Source organism: Oncorhynchus mykiss, chromosome 26 (genome assembly GCF_057628025.1).
Source record: "Oncorhynchus mykiss isolate SJ-2025 chromosome 26, ASM5762802v1, whole genome shotgun sequence".
Taxonomy (NCBI): Eukaryota; Metazoa; Chordata; class Actinopteri; order Salmoniformes; family Salmonidae; genus Oncorhynchus; species Oncorhynchus mykiss.
The window spans coordinates 15,775,975-15,798,492 of record NC_143047.1 but is presented as its reverse complement, the minus strand read 5'-3'; the positions used below and the strand labels follow the sequence as shown (position 1 = coordinate 15,798,492).

Here is a 22,518-nt window from a genome sequence, read left to right as displayed (position 1 = left end):
GAGTGATGAATTTCCGGGCAAGGGCGATCCATTGAAAAATCATTCCTTTCTCCCTTGCGCCTTTTTAAAATTATTTTTATTTTGTATTTATTTATTTTATTTATTAATTAATATTTTATTCATAATACAAAAATGTACTTACATTGCTACATCAAACATGTCTAACAAAACAAAACACAGGTATTAACAAGAAAATACTCAAACAGACAAAAAATATCAAAAAAATAATACAAAAAATAAACAATTTTAGTGCAATTATATTCACTCTGAAAAAATCTTATTATAATGATTCAGGAAGATGTTATTATTTGTGTTATTCACTAGGGCTAATGTTTTAATAAGATAGTTGAATTCAATCAGAAAAATTTGTAATTTTGGTATAGAATTTTGGAATTTCTGTTTGTGTATCAAGTATTTGCCCTGCAATCATATACTCGTCAGACGTCATGATACATCGTCAGAAGTGTCCACTTAATTTGAGGGATGAGGGGCTAGGGTGTGTCTTTTAAGTGTTTGGACCAATACCAGTATATCAGCACAAGTCAGTATGTCAGCACACTCGCACACAACCAAAGCCTATGATTCTCAATGACTATGGGTGACAAGTGACGCAGCACCAGTTCAGAGCAGACATGGGAGGTGCTACAGTGACAGATGTTTTTAATAATGCTTGCATGCATTCAAGCCACTATTTATGTGAATGATGCAACTGCAGTGTTGCCATAACCCCAATCACACAGCCATCCCTCACTGGCAGACACGATGTTGTAGCTATTTCTAAAAATGCAATCTCCCTAAATCCCAATCTGCATCTGAAGATGAAGATGGATCATGGTGTCAATGAGCACTGACTCCAGACAGAAGAGGAGCCACAACAGGCTGGGGATAATGGCATGTGGAGAACAACAATTCAGACAGCCTCTCCTCGGGGTCACCTCCATCCACTCCTGCCTCTCTGGAGAGAAAAAGAGGACTTGTCATCGTCCCCTTAAGCTGCTAGTGACTAAAGCAGTGTGGAATGCCTTAGTTTTGTAGGCTTCCTGTGCATGTGATTTGGCAGGTGTTTGGCAGAGAGCCTGCTCCTTCTCTAGTGATGGCCATTTGCCTTTCCTATTACAGCATCTTGAAAAATACAATTGGTAAATTTGAGGTTTATGGAATATAATGTTGGTGTCTACTACCATCTGGTGGCCAATATACTCTAGTTTGGTAGAGGCAAAATGAATGCCGACGTACACTGTGTGTACAAAACATTAAGAACACTTGAATCCAGCTATGATTCCTTATTGATGTCACTTATTAAATCCACTTCAATCGTTGTAGATGAAGGGGAGGAGACAGGTTAAAGAAGGATTTTTAAGCCTTGAGACAATTGAGTCATGGATTGTGTATATGTGCCATTCAGAGGGTGAATGGGCAAGACAAAAGATTTAAGTGTCTTTGAATGGGGTATGGTAATGGTTGCCAGGAGCAACTCAATATTAGGAAGGTGTTCCTAATGTTTTGTACACTCAGTGTAATTTGCTGCTGAAAAGTGGAAAGCCCATCTAGCCTATATAATTTCAACAACTTTCAACGATTTTCTGAATTTAAATAAAAATGTTATTACATGAAATAAACCAAAAACAGAGTTGGGTTATGTGGAAATCACCTTGGTCTAAATGTAACAGATCTCAGGGGTTTAGTCTGCTCATGACTGTTGCTTGTGTCCTGCACTGCAGTGCTCATGTACTCACACTTTCTGCCTGGGTTGTTGTTTGGGGTTTGAAGAAGGGCCACAGGGAAGTTTATTTCTCTTGAGCTCCAGGGCAGGCCTTGTGACGGTGTGATTGGAGCTGACAGCACTGCATTCTCCTCGTTCAGTCAGCTGCACTCACTCATCTCTCGGTAACAGGCTTACTCCTCAGGGGTTGCCTTGATTGTTTACTTTTAACGTTTGGCATGCTCAATGAATCCCATTCTGGTTGTCCAGTTGAATTTGAGGCCTTTCTCATCTTCCTCTCCTCTGACTGGACCCCCCTCTGTTCAGCCTCATCTCCCCACACAGCTGCCATTCTTAGATGAACTGAGAGGGGCTCGCTGCATCGTGATAGTTCCAAAGATTCCATCCATTAGAAGGAAAAAAATGTAGTAATTTAGCAGACACTCTTATCCAGAGCAACTTACAGCATCAATTAGGGTTAAGTGCCTTGCTCAAGGGCACATTGAATGATTTGTCACCTAGTTGACTTGGGGAATCCAACCAGCGACCTTTCAGTTACTGGCCAAATGCTCTTAACCGCTAGGCTACCTGCCGCCCCATCCAAATCTTCACTAGACAATTCACATATCATATAACTTGTGAACTTGCACCTGTCACAAGCATATTTACTATTATATTGACTGTAAGACATAATTAGCTAATGATCCGACTACCATCACCCAATGATTAAGTCCTGTTTCATCATTCTTTCACTGTCCATTTAAGTGAGGAGTTGGTGTGACTAAATTGAGAATTACAATGCAGAGAGTGCTGTGTAATGATCATCATCACATCATGCATGATGCTTTGTTAAGAAGCTACTGTTTGAGTTCAGTTTTTTTGTTAAAAAAACATTTAGCTAAAAAAGAGTAGTACACTGACATCTTCTGGTGCAAGGGCATAGCTACAATAATGTAGGACAGACATCTGTAGTGTGTTCTCAACAAGTCAGTCTTCAACAAAAATGATGGCTAAATGTGAATTAAAGACCCCCTAAAAAGTCAGACTGCTCTCTCATCAGCAAGCCAATCCAATTAGATTAGTTTTCCATGGGTTTGCCTTGTCATCAATTAAATTATAAATATGGTTTTATTGGCATAAACTTCCGCCTGGAAAAGGACTATCTTTGGCCAGCTACACGTTTATAATTTTAGTAACAATATGCTCCAGGTAAGGACGGTTTACTTCACTCAGTCACCACACAGAAAGACTGCTGTGACAAAATGTTTCAAAGTTGTCTAAGTGATTTATATATTTCGATATTTTGGTGTTCTAACCTCCGCCCCTCAACTGAGCACGCACTGGATGCTGGGATTCTGCAGGCTCGGGGAAACGCCATTTTTAAACCCCAGACGAAATCACAATTGAGCGCCGGGGATCAACGACACACTGTGCCTGCGTTGGGTTACAATTTTGCGGGCATTATCATGATCACTTTGTTGACCGGCGAAACAAATACGCAACTAATTGAAAGAACTGTGAATACTCAACCAAGTCACATTGTATGGTCTTGAAATTGTACTATCAGAAGGCTAACATCAACAACAATACTAGCTAAACGGAAAGACAACGGACGAGTAATCACGGCGTTGTTATTGAGCTAGCGAACCTGTGTTGAAGGCGCTTTGACATTACGTTGTTTTAAAAGGCTTGATTTGGGACGCGACTGCGTGGCTGCAGTTTTAGTCCCGACTTCACTCCTCCACAGCGGCCTAGCCGGAGATGCGTGGAAGATGTCGGTTTCGGGGCTGAAGGCCGAACTGAAGTTTCTGGAGTCCATTTTTGATCCAAACCACGAACGATTCAGAATTATTGACTGGAAACCGGATGAACTAAACTGTCAGTTTAATGTGACTGGAGAAAAACTGTTGATTATACATTGCAACCTTACGGTAAGCAGGGAAACGAGGCGACATGTCTAACGCGGTAACTAGTTACAGTAGGTTAGCTTAGAACACGCAGTTATTTTGCCTGGCAGTGTGGGACAGGCGAACGGACAGATGGTTAAAGAAACACTCAGCAAATTGTGGCCAGTCGAACGTTAGCCAGCTATAATTTAGCTACTTTAGCCATGCAATGTTTTTGTTTGACTTGTTTCTACTTCCAGTGGGAGTCTAAATATTTGCATGTTAGCAAACTAGCTAACGGTAGCTGACTTGTTTCTAGTATAGTGACTTAGTATGAGTAAAAATACTTGCATATTACTATTGTAGGCTACGTACTTAACGTTAGCTAGCTAAAATACTGAAATACAAGCAAGCCTGTTGATTTTAGCTTAAGTTATCCTGAAACTGGCATGACATTATGCTAGGGCCTAGGCTAGGCACGCTTTCTGCGTCACTGATGAACATTGTTAACGTTAGCTATCTACACTTCAGTATTTTCTAACGTTAGTTGATTGTCAAACAAGTTAACTAGCTAGCTAACGTAGTGGTTGTTATATTTTCATGCTTCATGGTCATGATCAACAGTAAGTAAGTACTAAGTTAGCTATACTAATGACGTCAGTAAATAATTGCTAGCTAGCATGATTCAAAAGCATCACTTGTCAAATAAACAGCTTCTGGTCTTGTCAACAGACGGTGATCTGCTAGCTGTAACGTTATGCTATTGGTTTGTATTTTCCAATTTGCTACGTTCGTTTGACCAGGCATATTGATTGAATTCAGTGCTCTTAACGTTACTTGGCTTGTTAACATTCTATAAGGAATGTGAAATGGCCACCATCACACAACACATTAATTTAGCTTCCGGTAATGTAAAGTAGTAATCAGATATTTATTTTTTCTGTTTAAAATTACTTGAGATTTCCCAGGTTTGATTGACACGTCAATGTCACACCTGTTTAATTTCAATGTTATTGTTCCAAACAATTATCACATTTCTCAGCCATATAATGCTGATTTTATTTGTTTGCTTCTCTCACCCTCATTGAAACCCATGTCTTACAGGAGTCGTACCCCTCCACACCTCCAATCTGGTTTGTGGACTCTGATGACCCGAGCCTGACACAAGTGTTGGAACGCCTGGAGGATGTCAGAAAGGGCAGCACCCTGGTAAGATCCATTTCAAGCCCAGCCTTTGATCTAGTATGTGGATGATTAGGAAGGAGATTTCCCAGTGTTTAAATAATGAAACTGGATTACGATTATATATTTGAAGTATTTGTTTACAATTTTGTTGTTTAGCAGATGCTTGTATCCAAACTAAAACAACCGTATTATACAACATGAATATTAATAAAATCAACTTCAACTGTGTTATGCGGAGCAATTAAAAATAGGTTGATTTTCGAACCATCACATCTCTTCTTATGACTAATTAACCATACCTGTTTCGGTGTTGTTGGGTAAAGCATTTCTGATAGCCTAGCTGTCACTCAACTCCCCTATTTCATACTGCTGTTCCAACCGATATTGGAGGTTAAAGGGAGATGAATGTTAGACCAATTCAGGGCTGTTCTCTGCCTCTTTCCTCTTGTCTTAGTTCTAGCTGTTAGACAGCGGAGGCTTTTGAAGTCACCCTCATATCACTCAAACATCATAGAACAGCCCTCTGTCATGTTTGGTGTGAGTGTCGAGAGTGCCTCTGATGTGGAATCAGAGGGATGGGTCTTTTTGACAGGCACACTGCCACAGTGACAGTTTCAGCAGGCCAAAGGGCCTTGTCATGTGAATATTTGAGATCAAATAATTTGTTACCTGCACTGAATATCAACACCTGTTGGCCTTACTGTGAAATGCTTACTTACAAGCCCTTAACCAACAGTGCAGTTCCAGAAAGAGTTAAGAAAATATTTACCAAATAACCTAAAGTAAAACAAAAAATGAATAAAATAACACAATAAAATTACAATAATGAGGCTATATACAGGGGGTACCGGTACCGAGTCAATGTGCGGGGATACATGTTAGTCGAGGAAATTTGTACATGTGGGTAGGGGTGAAGTGACTATGACTAGATGATAAACCGTGCGTAGCAGCAGTGTAAAAAAACAAATGGAGGTGTGGGGGTGTCAATGTAAATAATCCAGTGGCCAGTTTTATGGCTTGGGGTTGTTAAAGGTGCCTTTGGGTCCTAGACCTGATGCTCTGGTACCGCTTGCAGTGCGGGGAGCAGAGAAAAGTCTATGACTTGGGTGACTGTAGTCTTTGACAATTTTTTGAGACTTTCCACTGACACCGCATAGTATATAGGTCCTGGATGGCAGGAAGCTTGGCCCCAGTGATGTACTGGGCCTTACGCACTACCCTCTGTAGCGCCTTATGGTCAGATGCCGAGCAGTTACTATACCAGGTGGTGATGCAACCGGTCAGGATTCTCTCGATGGTGCAGCTGTAGAACCTTTTGGGGATGTTGAGGATCTGTTGTCATGCCCCTTCACGACTGTCTTGGTGTGTTTGGACCATGATAGAAACTCTCGACCCGCTCCGCTACAGCCCGCGATGTTAATGGGGTTCTGTTCGGCCGCCTTTTCCTGTAGTCCACGATCAGCTCCTTTGTCTTGCTCAATTTGAGGGAGAGGTTGTTGTCCTGGCCCCACACTGCCAGGTTTCTGACCACCTCCCTATAGGCATAGGCGGTCTTATCGTTGTCGGTGACCAGGCCTACCACTGTTGTGTCATCAGCAAACTTAATGATGGTGTTGGAGTCGTGTATGGCCACACACTTGTGGGTGAACAGGGAGTACAGGAGGGGACTAAGCACGCACCCCTGAGGGGCCCCAGTGTTGAGGATCAGCGTAGCAGACGTTTTGTTGCCTACCTTTACCACCTGGGGGTGGTCCGTCAGGAAGTCAAGGATCCAGTTGCAGAGGGAGGTGTTTAGGTCCAGGGTCCTTAGCTTAGTGATGAGCTTTGTGGGCACTATGGTGTTGAATGCTGAGCTGTAGTTAATGAGCTGCGTTCTCACAGGTTTTCCATTTGTCCAGGTGGGAAAGGGCAGTGTCCAGTGTGATTGATATTGTGGCGGTATGCGAATTGGAGTGGGTCTAGGGTTTCCGGGGTGATGGTGTTGATGTGAGCCATGACCCGCCTTTCAAAGCAGTTTACCTTCACTTTCTTGGGCACAGGGACTATGGTGGTCTGCTTGAAACATGTAGGTATTACGGACTCGGTCAGGGAGAGATTGAAAATGTCAGTGAAGACACTTGCCAGTTGGTCCACACATGCTTTGGGTGCATGTCCTGGTAATCCGTCTGCCCCTGCGGCTTTGTGAATGTTGACCTGTTTAAAGGTCTTTCTCACATCGGCTACCGAGGAGCGTTATCATGCTCTTATGGTGCTCTTATGCATGCTCTCGTGCAGTGTTGCTTGACTCGAAGCGTGCATAAAAGGCATTTAGCTTGTCTGGGAGGCTCGCGTCACTGGGCAGCTCGCGGCTGGTTTTTCATCTGTAGTCTAATAGTTTTCATGCCCTGCCACTTCCGACGAGCATCAGAGCCAGTGTAATAGGATTCAATATTAGTCCTGTATTGACGCTTTGCTTGTTTGATGGTTCGTCTGAGGTCTTTCGGGATTTCTTATAAGCGTCCGGATTAGTGTCCCGCTCCTTGAAAGCTGTAGCTCTATCCTTTAGCTCGACGCAGATGTTGCCTGTAATCCATGGCTTCTGGTTGGGATATGTACGTACACTCACTGTGGGGACGATGTCGTCAATGTACTTATTGATGAAGCCGAACATATTCGAGTCTCTGCTAGCAAAACAAAATTACCTTTTGAAATCACAATTTTTGTGCCAAGCAGTTCTCCAGTGTTTCCCACATTTATTGAGCAGCGGAGACTTGGCAATTAGGCCCTTTTCTACATACCCAGAGTCGGCTGAATTCATGGATACTATTTTTTTTTGTATCTCTACATGCAGTTTGAAGGAAGTTGCCAATCTGTGTTAGTGCAAATGCTAGTTAGCAGTGGTTTGTGACACTACCTTCAAACTGCACGAGTTCATCTGACTCTGGGTAAGTAGAAAAAGTGCAAGATTCGGCAATTAAGCCCTGTCCCTTTAAAACCCGCTCCGATTATTAGCCTACTAAGTAATTTTTTATAACTCTCTGGGCTAGATGTGTCAATGTGCAGTTCATACATGCATAATTTGAGAGGAATTACTGTCTTACCTCAATTAGCCTACATTTTGTGTGTTGCCGGGATGGAGGTATCTTTGGGCTAGTTTTGCGAGCACGGGGTAGCCTAATTTTTTTTATATTTATTTGTTTACTTACAATAGGCTCACTATCCTTTATCGATAACCCTTTTCAGACATACTGGAATGTGGTCGCTTGAAAGCGCTATGGCTGGTTTGTCTGTCTATTAGGGTTGGCGTCACCATGGATTTTTAAATGCCGACACGAAACATTCTCTGGAGATATGAACGGGTGTTTTACTTAAAGGAATGAGGCTTCTGAAGCGGTACTAACGTCCATTACTAGACAACCAGAACTGTCTATCAAACTTTTGAGCTGCTGCCTGCACGGAGACCAATCTCTCCTAAAAAAAAAAGTACTTTAAGGTGAAGGGGAAAAAATACAGAACATTTTATGCCGGAGCAGAATTCTGTCACTTTTTTTCCCCAGATTTTCTGAAAAGTTACCATTTGTCGCTATTGATGTGTTACTGAAGCTGCATTATAATTCTGTAAAGGGTTGTGGTACACAACTTTCAGGAACCGCTTGTGGCTCGGTAGTGCTACTTTGTGTATTGAAAAGTCCTGGAGAATCCCTTTTTTAAGATCAGCATTACAAGGTATATTTGTAGCAAACGGAGTGAGCAGTGGTGCTCCTCATCTCCCTACAATGCAGTGGCACGATCCCTTCTATTTCAAATAGTGTCAACATTTTCATTCATTTTGGAATAGAATGTATTTTTGAAGTCATCACAAGTGACCTTTATTTGGGTATGCAAGTCAGTTAAGAACAAATTCTTATTTTACAATGACGGCCAAACCCTCACCTAACCCGTGATGTACAGCCTGGGATTGAACCAGGGTCGGTAGTGACGCCTCTAGCACTGAGATGCAGTGCTTCAGACCGCTGCGCCACTCAGGAGCCCTTCTCAGTGGTTCTACCAAAAATCTCTTGGGGGGGGGCGAGCCCTCACCCCCCCCCCCCCTTTCTTTTGCTGCTGCTGAAAGAAATCCAAGGGGAAACGCTGAGTTCTCTGTAGGCTATATCTTGCTTATGTAGCTACATTCTTTGACTTGGCCTACTTACTCACACTGCATGCTCTGTTTGTAGCCCACCAGATCTGCATTTTATAGCACTCTTATTAAAGTTATCTGTGGTGATTAGATTTTCTCTGTTGCACCATGCATTATACAACATTTTCACCATGTATGGACCAGGCCTACATTCAGTAGAATACGCTTCTTCTATAGCAATACTGAGACGCTTGCAGAGGTACACATTTCTGCACTAAGTTACTGTTGCTAAGGTGTCTGACATTCCCTGACGCAATCTTACCTTTCATGTCGTCTCTGAGGGTGTGCTGTGGTAGAGGTACAATGCAGTGAAAAAGTATTTGCCCCCTTTCTAATGTTCTGTTTTTGCATATTTTCTTACACTGAATGTTATCAGATCTTCAACCAAAACCTAATATAAGATCAAGGGAAGTTGAGTGTACAAATAAAAAAACATTATATAATAAAGTTATTCCACATCCAATGGAAAAGTTAATTTTCTCCTTACACAAAGTACCTGGTTGTTCCACCTGCAATGACTGTAACCAACAACTACAGGAAGCAATTGATCAGTCTTTCAAATCAAATTTTGACCCACTCTTTCATGTAAAACTGCTTTAACTCAAGAGACTTTTGTGGGTTTAGGTCTGAACTATGACTAGGCCATTCCAAAATGGACAATTTGTTGCTAATGGACAATTTGTCAGCAATTCTGATGATTATTTTTCTGGTGAAAACCAGACACTGCGTTCCACATTAAGAATCTCATACCAATGGTCAAGTGTGGTGGTAGTGTGATGGTTTGGGGATACTTTGCTGCATCAGGACCTGGATGACTTGCATTCATTGAAGTGGATTTTACTGTGTATCAGCAAATTCTACTTGAGAATATCAGGCTGTCTGAGCTTAAGCTGAAGTGCTGCTGGTTCATGCAGCAAGACTGATCGAAAAAACGCAATCAAGTCTACATCAGAACGGCTGAAAAACACACCGTTTTGGAACGGCCTAGTCAAAGTCCAGATCTGAACCTGATTTTGAGATGTTGTGGCAAGTCCTGAAACGAGCAGTTCATGCTCGAAAACCCACATGTGGCTAAGTTAAATCAGTTTTGCATGGAGGAATGGGTGAAAACTGATCAACAACGACTACAGGAAGTGTTTGGTTGCAGTCAATGCAGCTATATGTGGCACAACCAGTTGAGCGTACGGGGGAAATTACTTTTTCACACAGAGGCATTGGGTGTTGCATAACTTTTTATTATTAAATAAATGAAACACGTTTTATCATTTGTTTTATTTGTTTGCTCAGGTTCCCTTTATCTTATATTAGGTTTTGATTGAAGATCTGATAGCATTTGTTGTAAAATATCATTTTTCACGGCAATGTATCTGTGACATGTCTGTGCTGTGTTATCTAGTGCTGCCTGACCTCCCTAACTCTTAACTGTCCCTTTTGGTACTGTCCCCCAGCTCCTGCAGCAGCTAAAGCGGCTCATCTGTGACCTCTGTCGGCTGTACAACCTGCCCCAGCACCCAGATGTAGAGATGCTGGACCAGCCCCTCCCTGCTGGCCCTGTAGGACAAGACCGAAAGGTAAGGACGGCTAATGACCGCTCAAAATGTTTTCTGGTTTTCAAATACTACTAGGCCTATATATTATCCATTGGATGGCATTGAAGTAGGGGTCTCCCGAGTGGCGCAGCGGTCTAAGGTTCAGTGCAAGAGGTGTCACTATAGTACCTGGTTCGACTCCAGGCTGTATCACATCCGGCCGCGATTGGGAGTCCTATAGAGCGGCGCACAATTGGCCCAGTGTCGTCCGGATTTGGCCGGAGCAGGCCGTCAATGTAAATAAGAATTTGTTCTTATCTGACTTTCCTAGTTAAATAAAAATATTTGTAAAAAAAAACACCTAGTGGCTTTTTCATGAAGACCATCTCCTTTCACATAAAGTGAGTCATGTGCATAATCCTTTTGTTTAGTTTTATTGTCAAAGCTACCAAGGAGATTGAAGACACTTAGCTAATGAAAGGGTTTAAAAACCTGCATGAAGAACCTAATACTGTCTTGAAACCGTCCATCAGCACAGACATTAATGATTAGTGCAGAGTCCTGGAGATGGAATCAATAGACTCTTCCTGTGCTCGTGGTCAGTGGGAGGTGCTAGCATATTTTACCTAGAAACCAATGAAGACACAACCGTAGCCTCATATTGTCTACTTGAGAAATTAGAATGACCGAAGCAGAGGATGAATGTTAAGCAGTAGCAGCCTGTACAGCTGTGCTTTAAACGCTAACATTGATTCTTGGGCTGAAAGAAAGGGGACGGGAGGCGCTGTTGTGCTATGCAAGACGAGGAATGTTGTTTCTGACTACCCAGAAACTCGCTTACTGGTTTTTACACATTTCAGAAAATTCCTACAAATATCTGTTTTTTGTTACTAGACTTCAGACGTGACAGAGGCATGTTAGGAATGAGATTGAACTGTCTATGAACTCATCTTTCTCTGTTTTTATCTTTAGCATGGGGTCACAGATGAGGTCACGTCCGAAGAGGAGGAAGAAGAGGAAATGGGAGAGGTCCTTTTCAAATAAATGTCATTCCATATAGCACTGCACATTACCATGCTGATATGAGCTGAGCTATACTGGACGTCAAGCTCGACTAGATAGTCAATACCAATCACACATATTTGCAAGTGTTAACTTGAAGTAATATGTCTTCTAATGCTCTTATCTTGTCGTTGTGTGTTGTGCCAGCAGGACATTGAAGACCTGGACCACTATGAGATGAAAGAGGAGGAGCCAGTGGATGGGAAGAAGTCTGAGGATGACGGCATCGAGAAGGAGAACCTGGCCATCCTGGAGAAGATCCGCAAGAACCAGAGGCAGGACCACTTGAACGTAAGTGCTCATTCGGTAAGGTGACATTTTATACGCTTTTGGGGGATGCATGGGGAATACCTGTCAGGCTTAGAACAGTTTACTGGACCCAGCACTGTTACACTGGGATGTCTAGTGACCTTTTATGATATAGCCAATATGCATCTAACCAGTTTCAGGTGGTTCTGAATGCATGCGTTTTCCATTTGTTTTTCGATCAGTGTTTTACTGATGGAATTTCTTATCTATGCAGTACACCCAGATTATGCTGTTTAGGACTCCAATTTGTAAACAAGGACATAATCAACATGGATTGCGTAGGCTAAATGACAGTAATTAGTCATTCTGATTGTAATCGTATGATCTAACATTTACACATAGCTTTCTTAATTGTTGCTTTGGAATACAGCCGTTTCCCCTAAGGTCTGTGAGCAGCTCTGAGACTTATAAATGAGATTCTCTTCTCTCATCCTCCAAAGTCCCTACTGCATTCAATGGCTCAGCTCTTCAAATCTATCATTATCACAGATGAGAGCGTTGCTATGGAACCTGTGAAATTCTCCCCATATACTGTAGCGAACTGTATACTGCCAGTTAGTTCTGAAGCATTTTGTCTCTATGCTGATCAATAACTGTTAATTTATAGTTTGTAGACATTTTATCTAAATGCAGAGCTATTAGCATATTTGAACTGAGCCTGTAAACATTTGATTTAATCGTGGTGGGGTCTATGTGCATTATTATCATTGATTGTGCTGCATGTTTGGGTGTCGGTGTATTACCCTGTGTGTGTTGCAGGGTGCGGTGTCTGGTTCAGTGCAGGCCTCAGACCGCCTCATGAAGGAGCTCCGGGAGATATACCGGTCCCAGAGTTACAAGATGGGTACGTACTTCACTGCAGCAGCACTAGAAAGCTCTTCGGATACGGCGCAAAGAAAATAAATACACAAATGACAGTTTGATTCAGAATGTCACATACCAGACTATGCATTCTCTTCCAGGTATCTATTCAGTGGAGCTGGTCAATGACAGCTTGTATGAATGGCACGTCAAGCTGAGGACGTAAGTAACTGTTTACCATAGGAGTTGACAGTACTGTATAATTCTAGCATGTGATGTATTATATGGCGTATTATGATGCGCTCCATTTGCTCAACAGCGTAGATCCAGACAGTCCCCTACACAGTGACCTGCAGGTTTTAAAGGAAAAGGAGGGAATGGATTACATTCTGCTAAACTTCTCATATAAAGTAAGTACCAATGCTGATACTAGAAAGCAGAGCCAGTTTGGTAGTGTTGACTGTTCTTGTTTTAATGCTATTTTGTGCTCTACCTGCAGGATAATTTCCCCTTTGATCCACCATTTGTACGGGTGGCTTCTCCTGTGCTGTCTGGAGGGTGAGTTCAGTTCACTGCGTATGAGTGGAATGGCTTTGTGTTTCCGCTGTGACTGAGTTGCTCCCCTCACTTAACCGTGAAGGAAGGGCGGTCTCTTCTGGTCTAAACTAATTGTCAACAGCCAGTGAAAGGCTGAATGTCAGAAGTGACAGTTTAGCTAAAAGGAGATCATCTGTGCTTGTGGATAAGAGATTTATTGTGGTCTTTTGATCACTTAATGTCTACATATTCTAATGTTTTCCTTTCACCTGCTGTCTTCTAAGTTATGTTCTTGGAGGTGGTGCCCTGTGCATGGAGCTTCTCACAAAACAGGTATGTTTTTTATGCCTCTGAATGTCAGTTAACTGGTCCACTGTTATTTCACAGTGGAGGTAAATGCTAGTGCATTGACGATGTATCGCCACTTGATTTCAGGGCTGGAGCAGTGCCTATTCCATAGAGTCTGTAATCATGCAGATCAACGCCACTTTAGTCAAGGGAAAAGCCAGAGTGCAGTTTGGAGCCAATAAGGTAAGCATTGTTTTAAGGGGGCAGAGAGCTTTGAAATGTGTGAACATGGTGTATACTACAGGGTGTATTGACACTGTGTTCTGACATGGATAAAGGGGTGAGCTGTGTGTGTGGCCAGCTGGTCCATGCTGCTCTATGGAAATGAGGTGTCTAAGCCCCCAGCACTTCATTTAAACAGGACATTGTTACTTAGTGCTGCTGAGACAGTGCGATGCTGCTGATCTCTTAATGCTGACGCTTCACACGGGTCCACTTCATGCTGTCGTTTCTCTCTCAGTCACACTAATCTGGCTCTGGGATCCCAGTAGACTTCGGAGCAAACCAAATGACAGGGATATTGATAGACAAGCTGTAGTTTCAAGGAATCTTGGGCCCTCTTGCTTGATAACCTCTGTTCTTTAAACGTTAGGATCTAACTATGTACACCAAAGAAAGACTTGATACTTAGCTATATTGTCATATCCTGTCTAATGAAAGTGTTTATCATATTTGTCCTGAGGTTACTAATGTTGGGTAGGTAAAATGGTTAATAGAATGCCAGAAATGTACCTATTAATCAAAAACATAAGAATACCAATGTTTCTGTCACTGGATTGATAGGACTCTGGCCTTATAAGAGTCAGTTCCTCTGATGCTGAATTTTAATAAACCCGCATCGGAGGGCGCGAACGCAGCATGATATCAGTACGAGTGGCAAAATTCTTTGGGAGAAGCTGATAGAAAGGCCTCCACCGTACGGTCAGACTTCACCAAACAAATGTACTTGTACGTGATGGTGCTTAGTCCTGTGTCTCCCCAATATATAAATTAACCTTTACACTTCTTGGGGCATTCATAAGCACAAGTTCAATATATGTGCTGTTTTTGTTTCAGAACCAATACAATCTTGCCAGAGCACAGCAGTCATACAAATCCCTGGTCCAGATCCATGAAAAGAACGGTGAGTGTTACCATGTTCACTTACACATCTTGTATCCTATTTGACATTGAGATTACATCCCTCCATATATCAGTCAGTGGTTGTGAAAATACAGTGTGTGTGTACAGTTGAAGTTGGAAGTTTACATACACCACTCCACAAATTTCTTGTTAACAAACTAGTTTTGGCAAGTTGGTTAAGACATCTACTTTGTGCATGACACACACAATTTTTCCAGCAATTGTTTACAGACAGATTATTTCACTAGACCTCCAAGTCTGGTTCATCCTTGGGAGCAATTTCCAAACGCCTGAAGGTACCACGCTCATCTGTACAAACAATAGTATGTACTTTTTGGAGAAATGTCCTCTGGTCTGATAAAACTGTTTTGCCATAGTGAGCATTGTTATGTTTGGAGGAAAAATTGTGAGGCTTGCAAGCTGAAGAGAACCATCCCAACCATGAAGCACGGGGGTGGCAGCATCATGTTGTGGGGGTGCTTTGCTGCAGGAGGGACTGGTGCCCTTAACATAATAGAAGGCATCATGTGGTAGGAAAATTATGTGGATATATTGAAGCAACATCTCAAGCTTGATCGAAAATGGGTCTTCCAAATGGACAATGACCCCAAGCATACTTCCAAAGTTGTGGCAAACTGGCTTAAGGACAACAAAGTCAAGGTATTGGAGTGGCCATCAAAAAGCCCTGACCTCAATCCCACAGAATTTGTGGGCAGAACTGAAAAAGCATGTGCGAGCAAGGAGGCCTACAAACTTGACTCAGTTACACCAGCTCTGTCAGAAGGAATGGGCCCCAATTCACCCAATTTATCGTGGGAAGCTTGTGGAAGGCTACCTGAAATGTTTGACCCAAGTTAAACTATTTAAAGGCAATGCTACCAAATACTAATTGAGTGCATGTAAACTTCTGACCCAGTGGGAATGCGATGAAAGAAATAAAAGCTGAAATAAATCATTATCTCTACTATTATTCTGACATTTCACATTCTTAAAATAAAGTGGTGATCCTAACTTACCTAAAATGGAATTTTTTACTAAGATTAAATGTCAGGAATTGGGAAAAAACTGAGTTTAAATGTATTTGTCCATGGTGTATGTGAACTTCTGACTTCAAATATATATATATCTCACACACACACACACACACCAAAGTATGTTGACACCCCTTCAAATTAGTGGATTCGGCTAGTTCAGCCACACCCGTTACTGACAGGTGTGTAAAATGAAGCACACAGCCAAGCAATCACCATAGACCAACATTGTTACTGAAAAGCTTTGTGACTTTCAACGTGGCACCGTTACAGGATGCCAGTTTGTCAAATTTCTCCCCTGTTAGAGCTGCCCCGGGCCAACAGTATGTGCTGTTATTTTTGAAGTGGAATCTTCTAGCAGCAACAACGGCACAGCTGCCAAGTGATATGCCACACAAACAGAACGAGACCACCGAGTGCTGAAGCGCGTAACGTCTTTCCTCGGTTGCAACACACTACCCAGTTCCAAACTGTCTCTGGAAGCAACGTTGGCACAAGAACTGTTCGTCAGGAGCTTCATGAAATGGATTACCATAGCCGAGCACCCACACACAATCCTAAGATCACCATGTGCAATGCCAAGCGTCGACTGGCGTGGTGTAAAGCTCACCACAATTGAACTCTGGAGCAGTGGAAATGCGTTCTCTGGAGTGATAAATCACACTTAACCATCTGGCAGTCCAATGGACGAATCTGGGTTTGGCGGATGCCAGAAGAACGCTGCCTGCCGAATGCATATAGCCAACTGTTAAGTTTGGTGGAGATATAATGGTCTGTCTGTTTTTCATGGTTTGGGCTAGGCCCCTTTGGTTACAGTGAAGGGAAATCTTAACGATACAGCATTCAATGACATTCTAGACAATTCTATGCTTTCAACTTTGTGGCAACAGTTTGGGGAAGGCCCTTTACTGTTTCAGCATGACAATGCCCCTGAGCGAGGTCCATACAGAAATGGTTTGTCGAGATTGGTGTGGAAGAACTTGACTGGCCTTCACCGAGCACTGACCTCAACCCCATCGAACACCTTTTGGGATGAATTGGAACGCCGACTGCAAGCCAGGCAGCATCGCCCAACATCAGTGCCCGACCCCACTATTGCTTTTGTGGCTGAATGGAAGCAAGTCCCCGCAGCAATGTTCCAAAGCCTTCCCAGAAGAGTGGAGGCTGTTATCGTAGCAAAGAGGGGACCAACTTCATATTAATGCTCAATATTTTGGAATGAGATGTTCAACGAGCAGGTGTCTACATACTTTTGGTAGTGTATTACCAGCACCAAGAGGGTTTCATATGGCAGCTATAGTGATTGTTCTTAGGTCAAGATAAAATACAGCTACCTCTTTGCTCATTCCTACTGTCTAGGATGAACTGACTGTTTTGTCCAGTATAACTGAGTGCACTGTCTCTTGTCTGATCCTTGTAGGCTGGTACACTCCCCCTAAGGAGGATGGGTAAGAGGACTGTTGCCATGCCTCCACTGGGACCACCTTTCCCACCCCATACTTTTCTTTTCCCTCTAACTGGAGTTGTTTTCATTGGGAGTTTGTTCCCCAGCCAGTTCCACCCATTCTGTTAAACCCCCCCCCCCACTGACCAACCACCTCACTGACCATATCCACTTCTCAATAGTGGATCCACCCTCTAGCTATTTATCTTTCTTGCACTTGTGCAATCGCTTCCTTTGTTACAATCTCACCCCTAATCCCTTGAGCATTGAATGAACTCCATATCTTGTGCAACTCCCTTAAATCCTACTCTGGGCAAGCAAAGAAGAGCTTACTTACTGCCTGTGATTTCTGGTTGAGGCATGGCTTTTGCTAGTGACTGAAGCTGTCTGTTACGTGACTGGGGTTGAGATTCTCCGGCCACAGACTGGAACAGAGAATGACGGTTGACATTCCCCTTGTGACATTGGAGGCTGGGATAGACAATGAAACACTGGTAGTGGGAATGAGAACCACCTCACTCGCCATTGATGGCCTCTTATGTCTGTGCTTGTGTATCTGTATATTGCCAAGATTCCTCCTTCTGGAATAACATGTCCTCCTGAGGCTTATTTCCTTAAAAATGCCTGGTCTACAAAAGCCAAAGGCCCTGAATGGAGAGAGGAGAGCTATAGACTCCTTACCAAAAGTGGGACTGAGACAGCTTAATGGAGGCTATCCTGTTGAGCACAAGAGGTGTTGGCCGCCTCCACCACCACCCAGCCCAATCTCCTCTCAGGCTGCTTTCGGAAATATGACCAGGCTTAGCAAAGGCAGGTTGGATTTAATCACTGTAATGTAGTTGAATTTAACTCCATGTAAAACTTGTAAAGTTGTATTTCTGAGAATTGATTTCATTGTTTTTAATGTAACCTTGTGTGGGTCTTGGGGTTCGAGTGGGCCGAGACTGCGTTAGTATACCCTTGGCTATAGCAGGGGCATCAATCAAGGTGCATTTTCAGATGTAGGATAACAAAGCATTTGCTTCATGGATACTCTTGCAGAATTTAAAAGGAACACCTTTAAACCATGTTTTTATGTAAGCATAATGACTACTATTGTTTTCCTGTATAAATTGAAAAACTTGTATTTTTTTGTTAGTGGTTTGATATGTTCAAAAGTGACACCATTCCTTTTACGCAATGCGACAGTGGTGCTTTTTGGGCATTCCAGATATGCTGGCTAATTTCCCCGGTGACACAAACTTGATGAACCTTTCAGTAAGGCTATGCACACAATCGTTAGGAAGTTATCTGTACACGCAATAATTTGAAAACGGCTCAGTGCAGTCCCCTGCTTCATTTGAATCCATGGTCTAACTAGCTTGTTCACACACTCAGATCGCCCATCCATGCCCCTCATTGCTACAGTGGACTTCACTTCATACCACATGCTCAATAATAAAATATTTGATTTTAAAGAGAGATTTTCAGGTCTGACTATAAGGTGTGTGTGTGTGTGTGTGTAGTAATGCCTTCAACAAAAGACTGAGCACCAGTGATTTCCATCCTTTGCCTCCCCTCTCTAGTACCTTATTTTGTGTCTGATTATTCACTTATGACCTGACCACCTCATGATCTTTGTTGTCAGTGATGGAAGGAACCTTTTCAGTGGGGTCATGAACCCCTAACTCATGACCATCCTCAGCACTGTCAAACCTGGAGCATGCCAAGTCTTAGCTATATGAATAATATGCAGAATATTGTGTGATATTTGATTTAATGTTATTACACACATTAAAAGGTGTTTTTTTTTGTGTGTGGGTGTTATCCACTTTGTTAGACATCTGTCTCAAAAACCAGCATAGGAACCAACTTGTTCCTAGTAAATATTCCTATTTTTTGTTTGTTCAACACTGTTGGTCAGCCCAACACACTAACCTCATCCAGAACTATGTCGCCCTTGTAAAAAATACTAGTAATGGGCATCTAATGTATAATTACGCTCCATCTACCTTGTATTTGTTGTAATGTCAGCCACCCCACCTGTATAACACAATGCATCACGTTCTGTCAAAATGGTGGCACTGAAGACTCATTTAGAGGTTTATTACTATTCAACCCAATATGGTGATTGACTTCATTACCAAATATGTCTACTACACATGGATAACCGTTGATCATTGTCATAGACGTTACGTATTGGTACCAAGTGTGCCACTGCTTTCCCACATGGCTGACCTCATCGTGAACATGCCCTGGCTAGAAACTCCCTCCCTGTGTTCTCTGGAGAAGCAAACTCAGGGATACATGGCTACTGCACACTTGACTTAGCAAGGGATTGTTTCACAAATGTCACGATGCAATTATTTTTGTTACTATTTTTTTTCTTCCAAATTGTTTCCCCCTCCTATAATTACAGTAACCGTTGCAGTAACCATTGGCCTGCTCACTCTCCATTTGGCTTGTCTGAATATCTTTAAAGTAGTGACTGGTAAGACTGTAGTGGTAAGCAGGGTGTGGTGGAGTGATGCGCTATCTCTCATTCAATCCCTCCAGATCAATTTTGTGACACTGAAAGGTGAACCAATGCTTTACCTCACCCATTTAAGCTCATTTAACCTCATTGTCTTGGGTCTTTTGTTTTTCTAGTCTAGGACATCTTCATCGTGATCCTGTACCTCCTGGTTTTGTAGTCTTTTGCATGTAGATATCTCAAGTACTTTCCCTCTAGGGACTAAGGTGTGTGGACTGGACAGTTTTGGTTTATCAGGTTGGATCATCTATATTAGTTTTCACAGGTCGGTAGATGCTGTCTCTGTAAACCCCATCTCTGGGAACGGATTCGTGTAAGTCTGACACCAGATCAGGTTAGTTCTAAAGGATAAAAATTGCAAAACGGCTGTCCAACACTTATGGGCGTCCCACCCGTGTGTTAAAGTATGAGATCGGAAACGAATGACCTACTATACTATTCTGTCCAGAGCAGGACTCCACCTCTTACAATTTTAAATCCCTGTGTCATCAGAGCAGACGTCAAATGGGCATTTAACGCCGTGGAAGGCACCATGTCTGTTCTAATGTCAGTTGTGCAGTGAATTACAACTCTTATACAGATCCAGACCACTTGTCTAACAACCCAGTGCTTTGGAGATTTTGGTTTGAGACCTGAAACTAATTATTGGTTCCTTTTCTGGCTTAATTTTGTGATTGGCGACTGAGCGGGCTATAAAGTTATGCACTGTTCGCATGCTTTGGTTTTATTGTGTTTTTTTTTTCATTGCAAGGGTTATTTTGACCATGTACAGTAATTTGTAAACTTGCATCAAGTTTATGAATAAAGAATTTGATTAAATACTCCTGTGTACTATTTGAGATGTGATACAGAGCTGTATTAGTATTTTATATAGGACCCTCGCTTAAGGCTGAAACCATGAATGGTGATAAATATGCCCTTGTAGTGGACACTTGTCACTATCTGATGGCCAAAATGACAAGTGTCCTATACATAAAGATTCAGATTTGGCTGTTCTCTAGTGAGAACCAAAAGGGCAGAGAGGAATGGCTTCCTGAGTGTTTTAAGTCCTAAAAGCAATGTTTTTTTGCTAATGGAAGTGCAATGCAATCACACTGGATCTGGAACACTGAGTTGGGCTTGAATGGCTAGTATGGTGATACCACTTCAATAGATGGTTTGACTTCTTCAATACATATCAGGGATATTTTGGGCAGAAAATCCATACTAATAGTTTGTATTTTCTCTGCTTGCAGCAGATGCCACTAGAGGGTGCTGGAACATTGTTACAGAAATGTATTGAAACGGTTCATTTGGAAAATAGAGGAATCTTAGAACTCTTGTTAGTGACCTCCGGGTTCTTGGTCACCTCCCTGACCAAGGCCCTTCTCCGCCGAATGCTCAGTTTGGCCCGGGCGGCCAGCTCTAGGAAGAGTCTTGGTGGTTCCAAACTTCTTCCATTTAAGAATGGAGGCCACTGTGTTCTTGGAACTTCAATGCTGTATTTTGTCCATGTGATACATTTGGAACATTCTCCCTCAGTAGCTGTTTTCATGATTGATATTTTGACATGACTATCACAAGTCAAGTCTGGTCCCCTCATATTCCCTCATCGATACTTTGGAGCCACAGTGGTGGAGTGAGTTGGCAGGGTTTGAGCAATCCCATAGATGAAGTCTGATGTAAAAGCCAAATGAATCCCTGGGTTATTACAAGGAGCATTGCTGTAGTCGTAAACACACAGTTCCTTTTCAGACAAACATGTCCTCCTTCAAATCCCTCTATACTGGTCGCTGTTCTCATCTCTGCATGAACAGTTATGGTTATAAACCAATCAAACCAAGTACAGACATTGTGCATTTGGAAAGCCTTTTAAAGCCCACTGGCCAATCACAAGGTAGAGTGGACCCAGTCAAACAGAGCAACCTCTCACTTAAAAGGCCTACCCACAACGGTCTCAGGGCATGCCAAAGACGAACTACATTTTCCATTGTAAAACATTCATCGCTTTAATCATATTTCTGGATAATTTGTATGCAGGGCAAGCAGTTCTCTGACTGAACGGATGAGGGAGGAAAGAGAGCGAGACAGGCGGGAAGTGGAGCTCCACGGTTAGCAAGGCTAATTGCCTATTATTGAAATGTATTTTTATTTCAGTCTTTTTTTTTTTGTTGATCTGAAGTCTTGGCTGACTGACCTCTGGCTGCAGGGGAGCAAACCTCATTACCTGGCTCTGGCCATAATCTGTGTCTCCTCAGCCTGTCTCCTGACTGCCTGCCCGGCTCCAGGTCTGACAGGCCAGTCTGGAGAGTGACAGCGAGGATGGCTTCGGGGGGGTGGAAGGAGAGTGTGTCACTGTGATTACCTCTACAGAGCCCATATTGAGACTGGGATCATGCTGGCTATTCCTTCAACCCAAGGCCAGATCCTAGTACACGCTGCAGTTTGCGTTGCACACAGAATCAGCTGAAGTTGATTGATCGCCTGAAGCTTAACAGTCGTTGTCCATCAGAACTCGACATGCACCAGCAGCCTTCCATCAGCCAAATACACAAGCATCACCCAGAGTCAGGGACTACATCAAAGCCATAGTGAGGATTTCATCTGACATACTTTTACGTGTTGTCTGATAACTTTAGTCTACTCGCTGTTCAGCATCCTAACTATACAGATTGTGCTGTCAACATGTTCCTCTAAATAGAGTCTGGAAAGAGATGCCTTCACAGGTTCTCTGACATCAGAAGCTGCCTGTGTTGAGCATTAATTATAACACATTCTCCTCCTAGTATCATGCCCATGCTAATCTTAAAAAAATATATATATATTGAGCCTTTAACTAGGCAAGTTAAGAACAAATTCTTATTTACAATGACGGCCTGGCAAAAGGCCTACTGCAGGGATGGCGGCTGGGA

The 22,518-nt window shown here is 42.6% G+C and overlaps 1 protein-coding gene across 2 annotated transcripts; it reads left to right on the top strand.

Moving 5' to 3' along the window:
• Positions 1 to 2,933: 2,933 nt before the first annotated feature.
• On the top strand, positions 2,934 to 20,446 carry LOC110506457 (ubiquitin-conjugating enzyme E2 Q2). Of its 2 annotated transcripts, none has more exons than XM_021586080.3 (13): positions 2,934 to 3,633; positions 4,693 to 4,797; positions 10,381 to 10,503; positions 11,434 to 11,490; positions 11,674 to 11,829; positions 12,592 to 12,676; positions 12,795 to 12,855; positions 12,953 to 13,043; positions 13,133 to 13,191; positions 13,455 to 13,503; positions 13,606 to 13,701; positions 14,575 to 14,641; positions 17,092 to 20,446. In XM_021586080.3, the coding sequence occupies exons 1-13, from the start codon at positions 3,475 to 3,477 to the stop codon at positions 17,121 to 17,123; spliced, it is 1,140 nt and encodes a 379-aa protein (XP_021441755.1). In that variant the 5' UTR covers positions 2,934 to 3,474; the 3' UTR covers positions 17,124 to 20,446. The 2 variants fall into 2 exon arrangements, with proteins under 2 accessions (XP_021441755.1, XP_021441757.1); XM_021586082.3 differs by having other exon boundaries at positions 3,042 to 3,633; positions 11,674 to 11,814.
• Positions 20,447 to 22,518: the final 2,072 nt, after the last annotated feature.